General features: G+C 50.6%; 1 protein-coding gene across 1 annotated transcript in view; it reads right to left on the minus strand.

Moving 5' to 3' along the window:
- Positions 1-21687, minus strand: part of ppp1r16a (protein phosphatase 1, regulatory subunit 16A) — a 47834-nt gene that overhangs the window by 9418 nt on the left and 16729 nt on the right. Inside the window, exons 4-7 of the mRNA XM_070881919.1 lie at positions 20067-20170; positions 17590-17714; positions 9747-9872; positions 4903-4978 (exon numbers count right to left, since the gene is read on the minus strand). Coding sequence (XP_070738020.1) covers positions 4903-4978; positions 9747-9872; positions 17590-17714; positions 20067-20170 — 431 coding nt within the window. The remainder of the gene's footprint in view (positions 1-4902; positions 4979-9746; positions 9873-17589; positions 17715-20066; positions 20171-21687) is intronic.

Genomic DNA, 21687 nt, shown 5'->3' on the forward strand with positions numbered 1-21687 from the left:
TTGGGGCGTCAGGTGGTCGGGAAATGCATTGTGTAAATGCAAGCCTTTCTGTTCCTGTCAGAAACCCCAGCACTGACTCACACCACATGATGTAGGTCGGTGAAACGTCCGATCGGAGCAAATACTGTCAAAGCTGGGGTATCCTTTCCCCACCCCTGTGCCTCAGCTGGTAAATCCCTTGTGTGGTGAGTTAGAGAGACCGCAAGGGTCCCAGGCTCCATCGGCCGAGTTAGCTGACTTCACCGAGAGGGCGCTGGGTGGTGTCGAAGAACCCATTTTACATTCCATTTTGTAACAGGAAGCTTTTACGGCATCTGCTGCCAAGAACATTTTGGAACGTGTCCAAAGCGGCAGAGACAGACGTCCAGGTCTCCGCGGCTGGTACAGCTGGAGTCGTCTGTTCTTTGTGTAGCCTCAGTCCTGGTGGATAAGCTTATCTGTGTGATTGCCTTATGGCCACCGTACGCGCAGGGGAGTGAAGGCTGTTGGCTCTCGCCGGCTGATAACACGGAGACAACAAGCCTCTGCGCGATGAGCTGGGGTAAAGTGCATGGAACGCAGGACACAGGGTAACAGTGCAGCTGAGGAATAAAAATAATAAATCACAGAATCATACTGCAATGAATGAGGCCGATTGGCCCATCGTGTGTCAGCCGTGGCTCAGTGGGTCGCACTCTCGCCTTGGAGCCACTCCAGGGACTTGAACATAAATAAAATCCAGCCTGACACTCTAGTGCATGCTGAGGGAACGCAGCACTGTCGGAGATGGTGTCTTTCGGTTAAACCCAGGCCCCGTCTGCTCTCTCAGGTGGACGTAAAAGATCCCACGGCAGTTTTTTGAAGAAGAGCAGGGGAGTTATCCCCAGTGTCCTGGGGCCAATACTTATCCCTCAATCAACATAACAAACCCCCCCGCCAGATAATCTGGTCATTATCACAGTTGCTGTTTGTGAGAGCTTGCTGTGCGCAAATTGGCTGCCACATTTCCCACATTACAACACTGACTACACTCCAAAAGTACTTCATTGGCTGTAAAACGCTTTGGGACGTCTGGTGGTTGTAAAAGGCGCTATATAAATCAAAGTCTTTCTTTCCTTGAAAGAGCTATCTGATTTTTTTTTAAAAAGAAACAAAAAACAGACTTTATCTATAGCAGCTTTCACCAAAGCGCTTTACAGCCAATGAAGTATTTTTGAGGACTCTGACTACAGACGAGTCAAAACGCGGTTTTCTGGAGGGATGAGTTAAGCTTGGTGTGTTACGGTAGCAGATCCACAGGAGGATGCCTTTGTTGTAGCGTCAATGTGTAAAGCACCAGGGGCTGTGTGTACTCTGTCCTCAGGGGATTCCTGCTTTGTGGCCGCTCCCCGCAAACACCCGATGGGTCTCCCCGGTCCGAGTATATAGATGCATTGCTGATGTTATGCTGCTGTGCGAGCTTGCTCCAGTGTGCTAGTCTGCATTGGACGGAAGGACAAGCTACCCAGCTGGGCAATGCTGCCCCTTGCTCCGCTCCAGCCAACGTGACAGGGTAATGTTATTAGGGGGCAGGACTGGCTTCCAGACAGTAAGTGAAAGGAATCTGTTCAAACAGGATAGCCTTTCCTGCCTCCTAAAGACTGGTCCCAGCAAAAACTCCTGGGAGAGCACATTGGAGTACTCTGCCACCCTCCCCCTCCCCCACCGCCGTGACCCAGCTCCCCTTCCCCCCCGCTGTGACCCAGCTCCCCCACCCCACCCCCTCCCCCACCACTCCGTTGGGACCCAGCTCCCCTCCCCCACCACTCCGTTGGGACCCAGCTCACCACACCCCCCCCCCCCCCCCGCTGTGACCCAGCTCCCCTTACAACGATCTTGTACTTCCTGCTCTCATGTGGAAATGAGGAGTTGAACTCGCGAGGAACCACGTCCCAGCACTCAGTGGTGTAGCATTCTCATGTCTGGACTGTGAGCAGGAAGTCACCGAGCAGGCACTGAACATGTCGGGACCGGGCTGGGCTGCGGCCTGACTGGAGAATTCTGGTGACGCTGCGAAGTGATTGGGAGAAGCCGCACATGGTGCGTGCCAGGATGTCCACAGGGGTCTCTGACAAAGTACTGCAGGAGGAACCGTTTTACATAGTGCGGTCACAGAGGGTACACGGATGGGTAACAATTGTATAAACGGAAGTGAAAGGTAGTTGTAAGGGGACCTCGGGGGTTTAGGGGGCAAGAGGGTGTCCCAGGGGTCTGTGCTGGGAACTTTCCTGCTCCTGGTCTACAGAAATGAATTACAATCTTGGAGCAAAGCAGTTCAATTCACAGACGCCACCAAGTTGGGGGAGACTAGATTGAGAGGAGTAAGAACTGTAAGAACAAGGATTCGTCTCAGAGAAAACAATGTTTCAACTAAAGGCCAGAACCACTGAAACTGTAGAATCATGTTAATATTGTTGGAACACGATAAGATAATAGATAACGACGGTCAGATAACGATGGTCAGATAACGACGGTCAGATAACGACGGTCAGATAACGACGGTCAGATAACGATGGTCAGATAACGATGGTCAGGACACGAGGATCAGATAACGACGGTCAGATAACGAGGGTCAGATAACGAGGGTCAGATAACGAGGGTCAGATAACGACGGTCAGATAACGAGGGTCAGATACGATGGTCAGATAACGAGGGTCAGATAACGATGGTCAGGACACGAGGATCAGATAACGACGGTCAGATAACGACGGTCAGATAACGATGGTCAGGACACGAGGATCAGATAACGACGGTCAGATAACGATGGTCAGATAACGACGGTCAGGACACGAGGATCAGATAACGATGGTCAGATAACGAGGGTCAGATAACGAGGGTCAGATAACGAGGGTCAGGACACGAGGATCAGATAACGAGGATCAGATAACGAGGGTCAGATAACGAGGGTCAGGACACGAGGATCAGATAACGACGGTCAGATAACGATGGTCAGATAACGACGGTCAGGACACGAGGATCAGATAACGATGGTCAGATAACGACGGTCAGATAACGAGGATCAGATAACGGTGGTCAGATAATGAGGATCAGATAACGATGGTCAGATAACGACGGTCAGGACACGATGGTCAGATAACGAGGATCAGATAACGGTGGTCAGATAACGAGGATCAGATAACGATGGTCAGATAACGATGGTCAGGACACGAGGGTCAGATAACGACGGTCAGATAACGACGGTCAGATAACGACGGTCAGGACACGAGGATCAGATAACGACGGTCAGATAACGACGGTCAGGACACGAGGGTCAGATAACGACGGTCAGATAACGATGGTCAGGACACGAGGGTCAGATAACGACGGTCAGATAACGACGGTCAGATAACGACGGTCAGGACACGAGGATCAGATAACGACGGTCAGATAACGACGGTCAGGACACGAGGGTCAGATAACGACGGTCAGATAACGATGGTCAGGACACGAGGGTCAGATAACGAGGGTCAGATAACGACGGTCAGGACACGAGGATCAGATAACGACGGTCAGATAACGACGGTCAGATAACGATGGTCAGATAACGATGGTCAGATAACGACGGTCAGATAACAACGGTCAGATAACAACGGTCAGATAACAACGGTCAGATAACGACGGTCAGATAACGATGGTCAAGACAGAATCACGGACAATGTTGCAGGAGCTGCAGAATTACCAGCTCACTCAGTCATCATTAAAGCGGAACAGGGGAATAAACATACTCCAATGGTCGCATTTCCTGAATAATCTGAGCTGCCGCTGACAGTACGAAGGAGATGAGCTCAGAAGGGGAGGGAGGAGATTGAAAAGGCATTGATGCAGCGTAGCAAATGGCTCGGTGCCGAGAACCGTCAGCAAGCAACGTCGCCGTACAAGAAATGGAAGGCCTGAATCGTACTCGAGTCGTAAGCATCAACCCTTCGACTGTATACGCTTGTCGTTTGAATACTGCGAGCAGTTTTGGTCTCCGTATTTACGAAAGGATATATTTGCTTTGGAGGCAGTTCAGAGAAGGTTCACTCGGTTGATTCCGGGGATGAGGGAGTTGACTTATGAGGAAAGGTTGAGGAGGTTGGGCCTCAACTCATTGGGATTCAGAAGAATGAGAGGTGATCTTATCAAAACGTGTAAGATTATGAGGGGGCTTGACAAGGTGGATGCAGAGAGGATGTTTCCACTGATGGGGGAGACTAGAACTAGGGGGCATGATCTTAGAATAAGGGGCCGCCCATTTAAAACTGAGATGAGGGGAAATTTCTTCTCTCAGAGGGTTGTAAATCTGTGGAATTCACTGCCTCAGAGAGCTGTGGAAGCTGGGACAGTGAATGGATTTAAGGTGGAGACAGACCGTGTCTTAAACGATAAGGGGTTATGGGGAGCGGGCGGGGAAGTGGGCCCGAGTCCATGATCAGATCGGCCATGATGGTATTAAATGGCTGAGCAGGCCCGAGGGGCCTTGCTTCTATTTCTTATGTTGATAACAGAATGGAACGGCTGGTTTGAATACAGGTCGATCTCGGTTGATGCCTCACCTCAGGGTCTGGCGAACACACAGGAGACCTTGCACAGTCTGAATCTTAGTGTTGATGGGCTTTGGACCTGGGCTGATCAGTGGCAAGTGACGTTCAATGCAGATGCAAGGTACAGCACACTGCAAGTCAGGATAGGAAGCATGTGGGTGGAGTGGGGGAAGATGGAGGCTCAGAGACACCATGGGCTGTTTGCTGTCCGCTATGTCTAAGCAGAGTGGGGTGGTATTAACACAGAGCAGAATACTGTGTTACATCCCAATAGATTCTACCTAGAGTGTCGTACTGAGGGTATATGACATGTTGCCAGGTGTAAATATAATGTGACAAGTGCTTCACAAGTGCCTCATACCTATTGGAGTCTCGTCCAGGAAGGATCTGGCATTCAGACTGGCTCCGTGGCCCACCAGAAGTTCCACCATATGAACCTGCAGGGGTGAGAGGCGTTTGTCACTAAAACCGTGTAATTACAGCATGGGCCACACTGCTTCGCCCGGCCGAGAGAGTCGCTCCCGTCACACCAACGTTCCTCACAGGGACGGTGCTGTGCTTCCCAGGATTGTGTCCCACCAGCAACATGGCTGTGGCCGGAGTCAATCTCTACACGGACACGGGTCTCGCAGATGTGACCCACACTACCCCCTGGGGTCACAGCAGGACCTGGCCACCAGTGACCTAGTCACAGATTTAACACGGGCCCAGATACATTTGATCATGTGGCACTAACACCAGGAAACAAAAATCCCTCAGCACCCACACTGCTACCAAGTACATCACAGCCATCTACCACTCCCCCCGAAACTAGGGGCTTTAATCTAAACAAAGGAAACTGTGGAGGTGTGAGGGGCGAGCTGGCTAAGGTAGATTGGAAAACTACATTAAAAGGTATGACGGTAGACAAGAAATGATTAGCATTTAAAGAATTAATTTACAATACATTCCTTTAAGGCACAAAAACCCCTCGGGAAAAGTGGTCCAGCTGTGGCTAACGAGAGAAGTTAAAAATAGTGTCAGATCAAAGGAAGAGGCTTAAAATGTGGCCAAAAAGAGCAGTAAGCCCGAGGATTGGGAGGATTCTAGAACTCAGTGAAGGAGGACCAAGAAATTGATAAAGAAAGGGAAAATAGAATGAGAGTAAACTAGCGAAAGAAATAAAAACACAGACTGTAAAAGTTTCTATAGGTATGTAAAAAGGCAAAGATTAGCGAAAGTAAATGTGGGTCCCTGACAGGCTGAGACAGGAGAAATTATACTGGGGAATAAGGAAATGCAGAGAAATTAAAACAAATACTTTGTCAATTTTCACGGAAGACGGCGCAAAAACCTCCCGGAAATAGTGAGAATGAGGAACTGAATGAAATGAATATTAGTAAAAAAACATAGTACTGGAGAAATGAAAGGGACTGAAGCCGATAAATCCCCTGGACCTGATGGCCTACATCCTAGGGTTTTGAAAGAGGTGGCTATAGAGATAGTGGATGCATTGGTTGTCATCTCCCAAAATTCCATAGATTCTAGAACGGTTCCCGCGGATTGGAAGGTAGTTAATGTAACCCCACTATTTAAGAAAGGAGGGAGAGAGAAAACGTGGAACTACAGACCAGTTAGCCTGACATCAGTCGCAGGGAAAAGGCGAGAATCTATTATTAAGGATGTGGTAACAGGGCACTCAGAAAATAATAATAGGATTAGGCAGAATCAACACGGATTTATGAAAGGGAAATCATGTTTGACAAATCTGAGGTTGTAAGCAGCAGAATAGATAAGGGGGAACCAGTGGGTGTGGTGTATTTGGATTTTCAGAAGGCATTCGATAAGGTGCCACACAAGAGGTTATGAAACAAAATTAGGGCCATGGGATTGGGGGTAATATACTAACACGATTGAGGATTGGTTTACGGAAGGAAAACAGAGAGTAGGAATAAACGGATCATTTTCGGGTTGGTCGGCTGTAACTAGTGGGGTACCGCAAGGATCAGTGCTTGGGTCTCAGCTATTCACAATCTATATCAATGATTTGGATGAGGCAACAAAATGTAACGTATCTGAGTTTGCTGATGTTACAAAGCTAGGTGGGAATAGAAGTTGTGAGGATGCAGCAAAGAGACTTTAAGGGGATATAGACTGGAGGACCAGGATAAGGTTAAGTGAGTGGGCAAGAACATGGCATATGGAATATAATGTGGAGAAATATGAAGTTATCCACGTTGGTCGGAAAAATAGAAAAGCAGAGAATTTTTTTAAATGGAGAGATTTGGAAATGTTGGTGTTCAGAGGGACCCTGGGCATCCTTGTACACCAATCACTGAACGTTAACAAGCAATTGTGGAGGCCCATTTGTTGCGTATATTCAGGTCAGAGATCGATAGATATTTGGATATTAAGGGAATGAAGGGATATGGCGATGGTGCAGGAAGGTGGAGTTACGATCGATGATCAGCCATGATCTTATTGAATGGCCGACTCCTGCTCCTATTTCTTATATGTACCTCATTATAGGAGATGCACTACCCTCATACCCTCCTCACATCCGAATCCCCCCCGTTACATACCCTCTCCACACCCAAATTCCCTCCGTTACATACCCTCCCCACACCTGAATCCCCATTACATACCCTCCCACACCCGAACCCCCGTTACATACCTTCCCACACCCAATCCCCCCGTTACATATCCTCCCACACCTGAACACCCCATTACATACCCTCCCACACCTGAACCCCCCCGTTACATACCCTCCTCACATCCGAATCCCCCCGTTACATACCCTCCCCACACCCGAATCCCACATTACATACCCTCCACACACCCGAATCCCCCCCGTTACATACTCTCCCCACACCCGAATCCCCATTACATACCCTCCCACACCCAAACCCCCACCTCCGTTACATACCCTCCCCACACCCGAATCCCGCATTACATACCCTCCCACAGCTGAACCCCCACCCCTGTTACATACCCTCCCCACACCCGAATCCCCCATTACATACCCTCCCACACCCGATCCCCCCGTTACATATCCTCCCACACCTGAACACCCCATTACATACCCTCCCACACCTGAACCCCCCCATTACATACCCTCTCCACACCCGAATCCCACATTACATACCCTTCACACACGCGAATCCCCCCCGTTACATACCCTTCCCCACACCCGAATCCCCATTACATACCCTCCCACACCAAAACCCCCACCTCCATTACATACCCTCCCACACCCGAACCCCCACCTCCGTTACATACCCTCCCCACACCCGAATCCCCCATTACATACCCTCCCACAGCTGAACCCCCACCCCCGTTACATACCCTCCCCACACCCGAATCCCCCATTACATACCCTCCCACAACTGAACCCCCACCCCCGTTACATACCCTCCCCACACCCGAATCCCCCATTACATACCCTCCCACACCTGAACCCGCGTTACATATCTTCCCACACCCGATCCCCCCATTACACACCCTCCCACACCCGAACCCACCCCCGTTACATACCCACCCCACACCTGAACCCCCCATTACATGTCCTCCCCACACCCGAACCCCCGTTACATACCCTCCCCACACCTGAACCCCCCATTACATACTCTCCCCACACCCAAACCCCCCCATTACAGACCTTCCCACAGCCGAACCGCCCCATTACATATCTTCCCACACCCGATCCCCCCGTTACATACCCTCCCACACCCGAACCCACCCATCCCCCCCCCCGTTACATACCTTCCCACACCCGATCCCCCCCATTACATACCTTCCCACACCCAATCCCCCTCATTACATACTCTCCACACATCCGATCTCCCCCATTACATACTCTCCACACATCCGATCCCCCCATTACATACCCTCCCACACCCGAATCCCCCATTACATACCCCCCACAGCTGAACCCCCACCTCCGTTACATACCCTCCCCACACCCGAATCCCCCATTACATACCCTCCCACACCCGAACCCCCGTTACATACCTTCCCACACCTGATCCCCCCGTTACATATCCTCCCATACCTGAACACCCCATTACATACCCTCCCACACCTGAACCCCCCCATTACATACCCTCCCCACACCCGAATCCCACATTACATACCCTCCACACACCCGAATCCCCCCCCGTTACATACCCTCCCCACACCCGAATCCCCATTACATACCCGAACCCCCACCTCCGTTACATACCCTCCCCACACCCGAATCCCCCATTACATATCCTCCCACAGCTGAACCCCCACCCCCGTTACATACCCTCCCCACACCCGAATCCCCCAATACATACCCTCCCACACCTGAACCCCCGTTACATACCTTCCCACACCCGATCCCCCCATTACACACTCTCCCATACCCGAACCCACCCCCCCCGTTACATACCCACCCCACACATGAACCCCCCATTACATACCCTCCCCACACCCAAACCCCCCGTTACATACCCTCCCCACACCTGAACCCCCCCATTACAGACCTTCCCACAGCCGAACCGCCCCATTACATATCTTCCCACACCCGATCCCCCCCCGTTACATACCCTCCCACACCTGAACCCACCCAATCCCCCCCATTACATACCCACCCTACACCTGAACCCCCCATTACATACCCTCCCCACACTTGAACCCCCCCCATTACATACCCTCCCCACACCTGAACCCCCCATTACATACTCTTCCCCACACCTGAACCCCCCATTACATACTCTCCCCATACCCGATCCCCCTCATTACATACCCTCCCACACCCGAACCCCCATTACATACCTTCCCACACCCGATCCCCCCATTACATACCCTCCCCATCCGAATCCTCTATTACATACCCTCCCACACCTGAACCCCCCCCATTACATATCCTCCCCACATCCGAATCCCCCATTACATACCCTCCCCATCTGAACTCCCCATTACATACCCTCCCACACCTGAACCCCCCCATTACATACCCTGCCCACACCCGAATCCCCATTACATACCCTCCCACACCCGAATCCCCATTACATACCCTCCCACACCCGATCCCCCCCCATTACATACCCTTCCACGCCCGATCCCCCCCGTTACATACCCTCCCACACCCGAATCCCCATTACATACCCTCCCACCCCCGAACCCCCCCCGTTACACACCATCCCATAAGGTGCTGTAATGAAGCAATGTTAACGCACTTTTGCCCCTCAATGCACTGACCTGTCCCCAACATGCTGCGGCGTGCAGTGGTTCCCAGCCATCGCCATCCTTCAGGTCCACCTTCGCTTTGTGCCCCAGCAGGAGCTCGGCAGCTTCTGTGTAGCCATTCGCTGCCGTAATGTGGAGCTGGTCAGTAGGAGAGAAAGAGGACCTTATGTGTTGTGGTACATCTATAGCTCATTGAAATACATTATATCCGAGCACATTTCCTCTGATAAAGCCTTCATTTTGGTTCTTTTTGTCACACAGATCAATCTTGTACATTATAAATTCTTATGTCCACAATTAGTTATAACCATCCTGTGTAAAAACCAGTCATTGAACACACTGCTCACTGGGCAACCTTTCTCCATAACTTACTCAAAATACTTGCTGAAAACTTTAGATTTAATTTTAACCCCCACCCCCTCTCGTCCAAAGTATGATTTTATAAAAAAATTCAACTGATCATATCTTTCACAACATGATTACACTGATCTGCTGTACTGGGTTTGTTGTGTACTGTAAATGTGTCATTAAAGTTATTTCTTGGCCTCCCTCCAAAGCCCAGGGCTGGGTGGGTTACGTTGTCCGGGGATGTGACCCGAGGAGTTGAATTTGGATTGTGTGGTCTGAGCATGTGCAGTGTGACTGATGTCCCGGGAGACACGAGGAGCAGTCAGCTGTACAGATGGAATACCTTCCCCTCAGCTTCCAGAATTGGTGCTCCATTGTTTCCCAAGAAAAGCTGGAGAGCAACTTTCAAAAGCTTTATTTACATCGGATTGCATGGGATATACGACACAGAAACAGGCCATTCGGCCCAACCAGTCCATGCTGGCGTTTATGCTCCTCCCGTCTTTCCTCATCTAACTCTATCAGCATAACCCTCTATTCCCTTCTCCCTCATATACTTGTCCAGCCCTCCCCTTGAATCCATCCGTGCTATTCACCTCAACCACTCCCTGTGGCAGCGAGTTCCACATTCTCACCACTCTCTGGGTAAAGAAGTTTCTCCTGAATTCCCTCTTGGTGACTATCTTATATTGATGGCCTCTAGTTATGATCTTCCCCCACAAGTGGAAACATTCTCTCTCTATCCACTCTATCAAAACCTTTCAGCATTTTAAAGACCTCTATTAGGTCACCCCCTCAGCCTTCCCTTTTCAGGAGGAAAGAGACCCAGCCTGTTCATCCTTTCCTGATATGTATACCCTCGCATTCCTGGTATCATCCTTGTAAATCTTCTCTGCTCCCTCTCCAGTGCCTCTATATCCTTTTTATAATATGGCGACCAGAATTGTACGCAGTTCTCCAAGTGTGGTCTAACCAAGGTTCGAGACCGGTTTAGCATAACTTCCCTACTTTTCAATTCTATCCCTCTACAAATAACCCCCAGTGCTTGGTTTGCTGTTTTATGCCCTTGCTAACCTGTGTCGCAACTTTTAGTGATTTATGTATTTGTATTCCGAGATTTAGGTACTTGGAACAAACAAAGGTTGTTTGTATGCGCATGAGAGAGAAAAGTGACAGTGCATTGATTTTTGTGTGTTCTTTGTGTTCTAGAAACTTCAGAATTTGTATTAAACTGAGAGAAGGCGAGAGTGGGAGAAAGGGGGGCGAGAGAGAGGGGGGGGCGAGAGAGAGAGAGAGAGAGGGGGTGCGAGAGAGAGAGGGGGGGGCAAGAGAGAGATGGGGGGGACGATAGAGAGAGGGGGGGGCCAGAGAAAGAGAAGGGGGGGCGAGAGAGAGAGAGCGGGGGGGCGAGAGAGGGAGTGGGGCGAGGGGGGGGGGGTCGAGAGAGAGAGAGAGAGAGAGAGAGGGGGGGCGAGAGAGGGAGTGGGGCGAGAGAGGGGGGTGTCGAGAGAGAGAGAGAAAGAATATTTCTCTTTATGCTATGCTAGTTTAGAAACCAGTAGAGGAACTTTGAAGCCAACATTTGTGTGTCTTGTTGATAGTAGGAACAGGTAAAAGCTAACTGCTTAAATCTGTGAGATAGAGATTTTAATTACTCACACCTATGAATTATTCAGAAAGTGCGCTCAGGATAGAGAGAATGCGTTTGTGTTAGAGGGGGAAGTGAAAGAGAATGTGTTCAGGGTAGAGAGAGAGAGAGAGAGAGAGAGAGTGTGTTAGGGGAGAGTGTGTACTGTGTACATTTGCAGAGGTAAGATTTTCCTCGGGCACTTGCCCCTGAAATGGCCTCCCATTTTTCTCCGTACTCCCCTCGACAATGCCTTCCTGTCCTGTGTCCCACCAGAGATCTGGAGCTCGGTGCCTGGGGAGTTCCAGCGCGGAGCACACATCGTGCCAGTCCATGACCATTTTTGCTATTTTGCGCAGCATATTGTGATGTTACTGCTCATCACCTGGCCTCCCATCCTCCAGCTCGTCGAAAAACTCTGCTCCCCGCGTCCCATCATATACCACATATCCGCCCTCACTGACCTGCTGGGGCTGCCAGTACCCCACTCCAATTTAATATTCTTGCCCTGGTCTTCACATAAAGTTTACATGGTCTTCACTCGGTTGATTCTGGAGATGAGGGGGTTGACTTATGAAGGTAGGTTGGGCCTGTACACATTGGAGCTCAGAAGAATGAGAGGTGATCTTATCAAATGGTAACTGGCACCTTCACTGGCACTAGGTTCTGGTATGAGACAGGGTCCGATTTGCTGAAGGAAACTTGATAGAGGTTGCACTCTGCTGCAAACACATCAGCACACATCTGCCCCCAAATCAGGATCATGATAACCACTCTTTCGTTGTAGAACTGAAGGGTGTTCTCCGCATACAGTGGTGTTACAAGCTGGCAGATCATCTACAGCGGTTTCTCACTCTCTTATAAGGTTATGAGAGGACTTGACAAGGTGGATGCAGAGAGGATGCTTCCATTGTTGGGGGAGACTAGAACTAGGGGGCATGATCTTAGAATAAGGGGCCGCCCATTTAAAACTGAGATGAGGAGGAATTTCTTCTCTCTGAGGGTTGTAAATCTGTGGAATTCTCTGCCCAGAGAGCTGTGAAGGCTGGGTCATTGAATATATTTAAGGTGGAGATGGACAGATTTTTGAGCGATAAGGGAGTAAAGGGTTATGGGGAGCGGGCAGGGAAGTGGAGCTGAGCCCATGATCAGATCAGCCATGGTCTTATTGAATGGCGGAGCAGGCTCGAGGGGCCGAATGGCCTACTCCTGCTCCTATTTCTTCTTATAGCTTCACGACCTTACACCACCCATTTCCAAAACTGAAATCCCCTCCCCTCCCCAAACTCTCCCTTCCTCCCACCATTGGTGGACCATGCAGTGAAGAAGTCTTGCAGAAATTATATAGGGCCTTGGTGAGACCACACCTTAAGTTCTGGTGCACAGTTTGGAGTTTAGAAGAATGAGACATGACTCCATTGAAAGATATAACATTCTGAAGGGGCTTGACAGGGTAGATGCTGGGAGGATGTTTCCCCTGGCTGGGCAGTAGCTGGGAGAGATGTGAACTTCCCTCAGAAACTAGTTTTGCATGATTGCAAATGATTTTTTTTTTTAATCACATTAGGTTTCCAGACCCCACATTTTTTTTGTCCACCAAAATATGTCACCTGGTTACAAACCCTCCCCTCTTCATCCTCAACTCTGCGCCCTTTCCTCATCCTGTGACGTTATATTGCTTGGAATCCAGAAAACTTGGTCACAGTCTCGGGACAAGGGGTCGGACATTTGGGACTGAGATGAGGAGAAATTTCTTCACTCAGATGTTGGTGAATCTTTGGAATTCTCTGCCCCAGAGGGCCGTGGAGGCTCAGTGGTTGAGTATATTCAAGACAGAGGTTGATAGATTTTGGGATATTAAGGGAATCAAGGGATATGGAGATAGTGTGTGGAAAGGTGGAGTTGAGATCGAAGATCAGCCATATCATCATAGGTTGTCCCTCGAAATCCTTCCACTCTAAAAGTGAGTTCTCAGGTGACTGAACAGTCCAATACGAGAGCCACAGTCTCTGTCACAGGTGGGGCAGACAGTGGTTGAGGGAAAGGGTGGGTGGGGAGTCTGGTTTGCCGCACGCTCCTTCCGCTGCCTGCGTTTGGTTTCTGCAAGCTCTCGGCGATGAGACTCGAGGTGCTCAGCGCCCTCCCGGATGTACTTCCTCCACTTAGGGTGGTCTTTGGCCAGGGATTCCCAGGTGTTGGTGGGGATGTTGCACTTTATCAGGAAGATCAGCCATGATCTTACTGAATGGCGGAGCAGGGCCGAATGTTCTTGTCTGCCTCCAGCAGACTGGGCCCCACTCTTCGGGATTCCTTCCCCACACCCTTTGTTGCTCTTTGACCAAGCTTTTCCTCGCCAGTCCCAACCATCGCTTACGTGGCTCTGCAAACAATTTCTGATTAAGTTCCTGTGGGACGTTTTTCCTGCGTTAAAGGTGCTGTATAAATTCAAGTTGTGCTTAAGACCCTCCTTTAAAACTCACCCCTTCGATCAATCTATTGATCGCGGACGGCGCCTGCGTCTGTGCACATGCAGAGGCTGAACTCCAAGTCATAGTCAACGCATTTACCGAGGCGAATGAAAGCATGGGCTTAAAATCTGTAAGACAAAGGTCCTCCACCAGCCTGTCCCCGCTGCACAGCATTGCCCCCCCCCCGGTCATCAAGATCCATAGTCCGGCCATCAAGATCCACAGTCCGGCCTGGACAACGTGGACCATTTCCCAAACCTAGGGAGCATAGAAAATAGGTGCAGGAGTAGGCCATTCGGCCCTTCGAGCCTGCACCGCCATTCAATAAGATCATGGCTGATCATTCCCTCAGTAGCCCTTTCCTGCTTTCTCTCCATACCCCTTGATCCCTTTAGCCTCTTGAATATATCCAATGAACTGGCATCAACAACTCTCTGCGGCAGAGAATTCCACAGGTTAACAACTCTCTGAGTGAAGACGTTTTCTCCTCATCCCAGTCCTAAATGGCTCACCCCTTATCCTTAAACTGTGTCCCCTGGTTCTGGACTTCCCCAACATCGGGAACAATCTTCCTGCATCTAACCTGTCCAATCCCGTCAGTATTTTATATGTTTCTATGAGATCCCCTCTCATTTTTCTAAACTCCAGTGAATACAGGCCCAGTTGATCCAGTCTCTCCTCATATGTCAGTCCTGCCAATCAGTCTGGTGAACCTTCGCTGCACTCCCTCAATAGCAGGAACGTCCTTCCTCAGATTAGGAGACCAAAACTGAACACAATATTCAAGGTGAGGCCTCACCAAGACCCTGTACAACTGCAATAAGACCTCCTTGCTCCCTAGCTATGAAGGCCAACATACCATTTGCCTTCTTCACCGCCTGCTGTACCTGCATGCCAACTTTCAGTGACTGATGAACCATGACACCCAGGTCTCGTTGCACCTCCCCTTTTCCTAATCTTCCGCCATTCAGATAATATTCTGCCTTCGTGTTTTTGCCCCAAAGTGGATAATCTCACATTTATCCACATTATACTGCATCTGCCATGCATTTGCCCACTCACCTAACCTGTCCAAGTCGCCTTACAGCCTCTTAGCGTCCTCCTCACAGCTCACACCACCACCCAACTTAGTGTCATCTGCAAACTTGGAGATATTACACTCAATTCCTTCATCTAAATCATTAATGTATATTGTAAATAGCTGGGGTCCCAGCACTGAGCCCTGCGGCACCCCACTAGTCACTGCCTGCCATTCTGAAAAGGACCCGTTTATCCCAACTCTCTGCTTCCTGTCTGCCAACCAGTTCTCTATCCACATCAATACATTACCCCCAATACCATGTGCTTTGATTTTGCACACAAATCTCTTGTGTGGGACCTTGTCAAAAGCCTTTTGAAAGTCCAATACACCACATCCACTGGTTCTCCCATGTCCACTCTACTAGTTACATCCTCAAAATATTCTAGAAGATTTGTCAAGCATGATTTCCCTTTCATAAATCCATGCTGACTTGGACCGATCCTGTCACTGCTTTCCAAATGTGCTGTTATTTCATCTTTAATAATTGATTCCAATTTTCCCCACCACTGATGTCAGGCTAACCGGTCTATAATTACCTGTTTTCTCTCCCCCTCCTTTCTTAAAAAGTGGTGTTACATTAGCTACCCTCCAGTCCATAGGAACTGAGCCGCTTATCAACAAGGGCAGACACTGACGACGAGATCCAACACCGCCTCCAGTGTACCAGTGCAGCCTTCGGCCACCTGAGGAAAAGAGTGTTCGAAGACCAGACCCTCAAAATCTGCCACCAAGCTCATGGTCTACAGGGCTGTAGTAATAACCGCCCCTCCTGTATGGCTCATTTTTGGAGTGGAAGCAAGTATTCCTCAATTCTGAGGGACTGCCTATGATGATGATCGCCCCTCCCAACCTCTCCTTTGGCTCGCTGTTTGTTTTCTCACCCCACTCCGTGAAATGCCGTGGGATATTTTCCTACACTGTGAATGCAAGTGGCATTTGTCCGTTTTGACTGGACAGGTAACAGTAACGACAATCAAAGTATTTCCCTTTTCCACACTTAGGAAATGAACACTTTTCCACGGACTGGGCTCTGCCTGAAGGTTGCAACTCGGATTTTCAGCCTGCGCTCAGTCTGCTGATCTCTGAAGTGGCAGCAGTTCTGATGCCTGGGCCCCGGCCTCAGCACCGGTGAGCCGGGGGATAGGGAGAATCGTCCAGGGTACTGCTCCTGATCCCGACCCAGCAACTGCCGCTGGGATGTGCGCCTGTACACACGTTGGACACGGACAGGATAGAGTTTGGCTGTGGAACTGCCTGCCTGGGCTTACACACACACACACAGGATGGGGATATGGCAGGATAGTGCTCTCCTAATCCAGAGAGCACAAGTTCAAATTCCACCATGGTAGTCTGGGAATTTGAATCAAGTTTCGATAAATATACCTGGAATAAAAAGCCACCATCAGTGGAAGTAAGCATGAAGTGTCAGACTGTTGTACAAACCTATCTGGGTCACGAATCTTCTTTAGGGAATGAAACCTACCATCCTTGCCTGGTCTGGGCCTATAAATGACTTCAGGAACTGGAGCACAAAAAAATCTAGGCTGACCCTCCAGGGCAGTGCTGAAGGAGTGCTGCACTGCCAGGTGAGACGTTAAACCGAAGTCCCGTCTGCTCTCTCAGGTGAATGTAAAAGATCCCATGGCACTATTTTGAAGAAGAGCAGGGGAGTTATCCCCGGTGTCCTGGGGCCACTATTTATCCCTCAATCAACATAACAAAAAACAGATTATCTGGTCCTTATCACATTGCTGCTTGTGGGATCTTGCTGTGCGCAAATTGGCTGCCGACTTTCCCACATTACAACAGTGACTACATTCCAAAAGTATTTCATTGGCCGTAAAGCGCTGGAAGACATCAGTGGTTATGAAAGTAAGGCTCTATATAAATGCAAGTCTTTCTTTTCAGTCCCACACCAATGTGGTTGACTCTTCTCTGCCCGCTGATGTCACTCAGTTGTACCAAAACTGCTACAAAGATTAATAAGCTCCCTACCCAAAGCACTGTGGGAGTACCTTCACCATACAGAGTGCAGCAATCCAAGGAGGCTCACCTCCACCTTCTCAACGGCAACTAGGGATGGCCAAAAAACGCTGGGCTTACCAGAATGAATGGCCACATTGCCAAGGTACTGGAGAACTGAACCCCGGAAAGAAACAGCACCTTTAAATGACTTATACAACCACCACACGAAAAGCGCTTTACAGCCAATGAAGTAATTTGTCAAGTGTAGTCACCGTTACAGCCAATTTGCGCACAGCAAGCTCCCACAAACAGCAATGTGGAGGCGATGGTGTTGATGTGCACATTTCAGAGACAGCAGGATCATACCAGAGCAGTGCCGAGGTCATTCTGGTTATTCAGGTCTGCGTCTGTCTCCACCAGCCGTCTGATGTCCTCAATCATCCACCTCTCTGTGGCCACTCGAGATTCGTCAATTTTTTCCTGAGTGATACCTGGAAGAAGTTAAAACAATTCAGTCAGTTTACAAAAATTACAGGCTCCATCATAATGAGCAAGGCACCAGTGGAGAGTTAAAGCTGGCCAATCATCATTAGAGTCTGCTCCCTCAACGGGCCAGTTAGTTAATGTCAGCAAGTAAACCGAGCCGCAATGGTCAGAGAAACCCAGGCTGGACCTCCTGGGCGAGATGAGCTGTCACAGATTCTGCATCCAGTCGAGAACATAAGACATAGGAGCAGGAGTAGGCCACATGGCCCCTCGAGCCTGCTCCGCCCTTTAATACCATCATGGCTGATCCGATCATGGTCTCAGGTCCACTTCCCCGCCCGCTCCCCATAACCCCTTATCGGTTAAGAAACTGTCTATTTCTGTCTTAAATTTATTCAATGACCCGGCTTCCACAGCTCTCTGAGGCAGCAAATTCCACAGGTTTACAACGGGCTGTTTGTCCTGGATGGCATTGGGCTTCTTGGGTGTTGTGGCAGCTGGAGACATCCAGTGGCAAGTGGAGAGTATTCCATCACACTGCTGACTTGCAAGAGGTAGAGTGGATTTGGGGAGTTAGGTGAGTCACTAGCCGCAGAATACCCAATCTCTGACTTAAGGACATAAGAAATAGGAGCAGAAGGCTGCTCCGCCATTCAATAAGATCATGGCTGATCCGATCATGGACTCGGCTCCACTTCCCCGCCCGCTCCCCATAACCCTTTACTTCCTTATCGCTCAAAAATCTGTCTATCTCCGTCTTAAATATATTCAATGACCCAGCCTCCACAGCTCTCTGGGGCAGAGAATTCCATAGATTTACAACCCTCAAAGAAATTTCTCCTCATCTCAGTTTTAAATGACTTGCTCTTGTAGCCACAGTATTTATGTGGCTGGTCCAGTTGGGTTTCTGGTCAATAGTGACCCCCAAGATGTTGATGGCGGGGGATTAAACGATGGTAATCCCTTTGAATGTCAAGGGGAGGTGGTTAGACTCTCTTGTTGGAGATGGTCATTGTGTGATAAGAATGTGACTTACCAATTATCAGCCCAAGCCTGGATGTTGTCCAGATCTTGAACATGGACTGCTTCATTGTGTGAGGAGTGGCAAGTGGAACTGCCAACATCTGCAATCATCAGCGAACATCTCCACTTCTGACCTAATAACAGAAGAAGCTGTCCCAGGAAACTCCTGGGATTGAGATGATTGAACTATGCCGAGTTATCCCGGCGTTGAAGGCGGCAAATGGCATGTTGGCCTTCATAGCGAGAGGATTTGAGTATAGGAGCAGGGAGGTCTTACTGCAATTGTACAGGGCCTTGGTGAGACCACACCTTGAGTGTTGTGTACAGTTTTGGTCACCTAATCTGAGGAAGGATGTTCTTGCTATTGAGGGAGTGCAGCGAAGGTTCACCAGACTGATTCCCGGGATGGCAGGACTGACATATGAAGAAAGACTGGATCGACTAGGCTTATATTCACTGGAATTTAGAAGAATGAGAGGGGATCTCATAGAAATATATAAAATTCTGACGGGTTTAGACAGGTTAGATGCAGGAAGAATGTTCCCGATGTTGGGGAAGTCCAGAACCAGGGGTCACAGTCTAAGGATAAGGGGTAAACCATTTAGGACCGAGATGAGGAGAAACTTCTTCACCCAGAGAGTGGTGAACCTGTGGAATTCTCTAAATTCTCTACCACAGAAAGTTGTTGAGGCCAGTTTGTTAGCTATATTCAAAAGGGAGTTAGATGTGGCCCTTACGACTAAAGGGATCAGGGGGTATGGAGAGAAAGCAGGAATGGGGTACTGAAGTTGCATGATCAGCCATGATCATATTGAATGGTGGTGCAGGCTCAAAGGGCCAAATGGCCTACTCCTGCACCTATTTTCTATGTTTCTATGTTCACACGGTCCGTGCTGAGTTAGTTAATCTCAGAAGGCTGGCAATGTGATAATGACCAGATTATTGGTTTTCGTGATGTTGACTGAGGGATAAACATTGGCCCAGGACACCGGGGATAACTCCCCTGCTCTTCTTCCAGTAGTGCCGTGGGATCTTTTAACTCCACCTGAGGGGCCAGACGGGGCCTCGGTTTGATGTCTCACCTGAAAGACGGCACCTCCAACAGTGCAGCACTCCCTCAGTCTAGTTTATGTGCTCAAGTCTCTGTAGGGGCTTGAACTCATGACCTTCTGAGTTAGAGGCAAGAGTGCTGCCTGCTGAGCCAGGGCGAGTCCTAGCGATAAGATTCATGCACGAGCATCACTTGGGGGAGGCACTGGAGAGCTGCCAGCAATGTGTGACTGTACCCCAAGCAACAGCCAGCTGTGCAAATAAAAATAGTTTAACGCACGCACCCTGTTGGGCCATTGCATTCTCGATGTAGTCCAAGGTGACATCATCCTCACACAAATCGTAAGGCATGTTCCCATCAGCATTCACAGCCATGAGGTTAGCACCACTGAAAGAGAGAAGGAAATGACCATTAGAACTCAGTTCGTGTCACACAGGGAAATCCCCCGACCATGTAGCCCCAACAAAACCCTCACACACTTCACTGTGCAGTGTTTAGTGTTAGTCGTTCCTGAAATGTGGGTGTCGCTGGCAAGGTCGGTATTTATTGCCCGTCCCTACCTGCCCGTGAGAAGGTGGTGGTGAGCCGTCTTGTATCGCTGCAGTCCGTGTGGTGAAGGTGCTCCCACAGTGCTGTTAGGGAGGGAGTTCCAGGATTGTGACCCAGCGACGATGAAGGAATGGCCGATATATTTCCAAGTCAGGATGGTGTGTGACTGGGAGGGGAACGTGGAGGTGGTGGTGTTCCCCTGGGCCTGCTGCCCTTGTCATTCTAGGTGGTAGAGGTTACGGGTTTGGGAGGTGCTGCTGCAGAAGCCTTGGCGAGTTGGGCAGCCAATGTAGCAAGCGACCTCCTTCACAGGTTCTACATTCAGCCCTCTGCCCCTGGGCCTGGGGGAGGAGGGCGGGGGGACAGAGTGAAAATGAGCCTTTCTATTGCTATCCAGTGACACCTACTGCAAAATGCTGAGACATGAGGCAAGGAGAGGTCTGGACTCAGTTGTAATACCACGGTGAAACAGCTCCCCGCTGGCACAAGATGGCCAATCACGTCAAGGCGCTGGAGGGCAGCCAAAGCCCACGGGACTGTGACAGAACCTTCCGGACAAAATCACACAGCGGCGTGGCGATGTGAGGCGCTGAATGTCGCCGCCCCCCACCCCGTTCCACCCCACCCTCCTCTCCTCCCCCTCCACCCCACCCTCCTCTCCTCCCCCTCCCACCCCACCCTCCTCTCCTCCTCCCCACCCACCTCCCTCTCCTCCACCCCACCCTCCTCTCTTCCCCAGCCCCACCTCACCCTCCTCTCCTCCTCCCCACCCCACCCCACCCTCCTCCCCACCCACCTCCCTCTCCTCCTCCCCCCTCCACCCCACCCTCCTCTCCTCCCCACCCCCACCCCACCCTCCTCCACCCCACACCCCACCCTCCTCTCCTCCTCCCTCTCCTCCCCCCCACCCCACCCTCCTCCCCACCCTCCTCTCCTCCCTCCTCTCCTCCTCCCCACCCTCCTCTCCTCCCCCCCCACCCCACCCCCCTCCCCCCCCCCACCCCACTCTTCTCTCCTCCTCCCCACCCCACCCTCCTCTCCTCCTCCCCACCCCACCCTCCTCTCCTCCCCCCCCCACCCCACCCTCCTCTCCTCCCCCCCCACCCCACCCTCCTCTCCTCCCCCCCCTCCTCTCCTCCCCCCCCTCCTCTCCTCCCCCCCCACCCCACCCCCCTCCCCCACCCCACCCCCCTCCCCCACCCCACCCCCCTCCCCCACCCCACCCCCCTCCCCCACCCCACCCCCCTCCCCCACCCCACTCTCCTCTCCTCCTCCCCCCACCCTCCTCTCCTCCTCCCCACCCCACCCTCCTCTCCTCCCCCCCCACCCCACCCTCCTCTCCTCCTCCCCACCCC

This window comes from Pristiophorus japonicus, chromosome 5, assembly GCF_044704955.1.
Source record: "Pristiophorus japonicus isolate sPriJap1 chromosome 5, sPriJap1.hap1, whole genome shotgun sequence".
Classification (NCBI taxonomy): Eukaryota; Metazoa; Chordata; class Chondrichthyes; family Pristiophoridae; genus Pristiophorus; species Pristiophorus japonicus.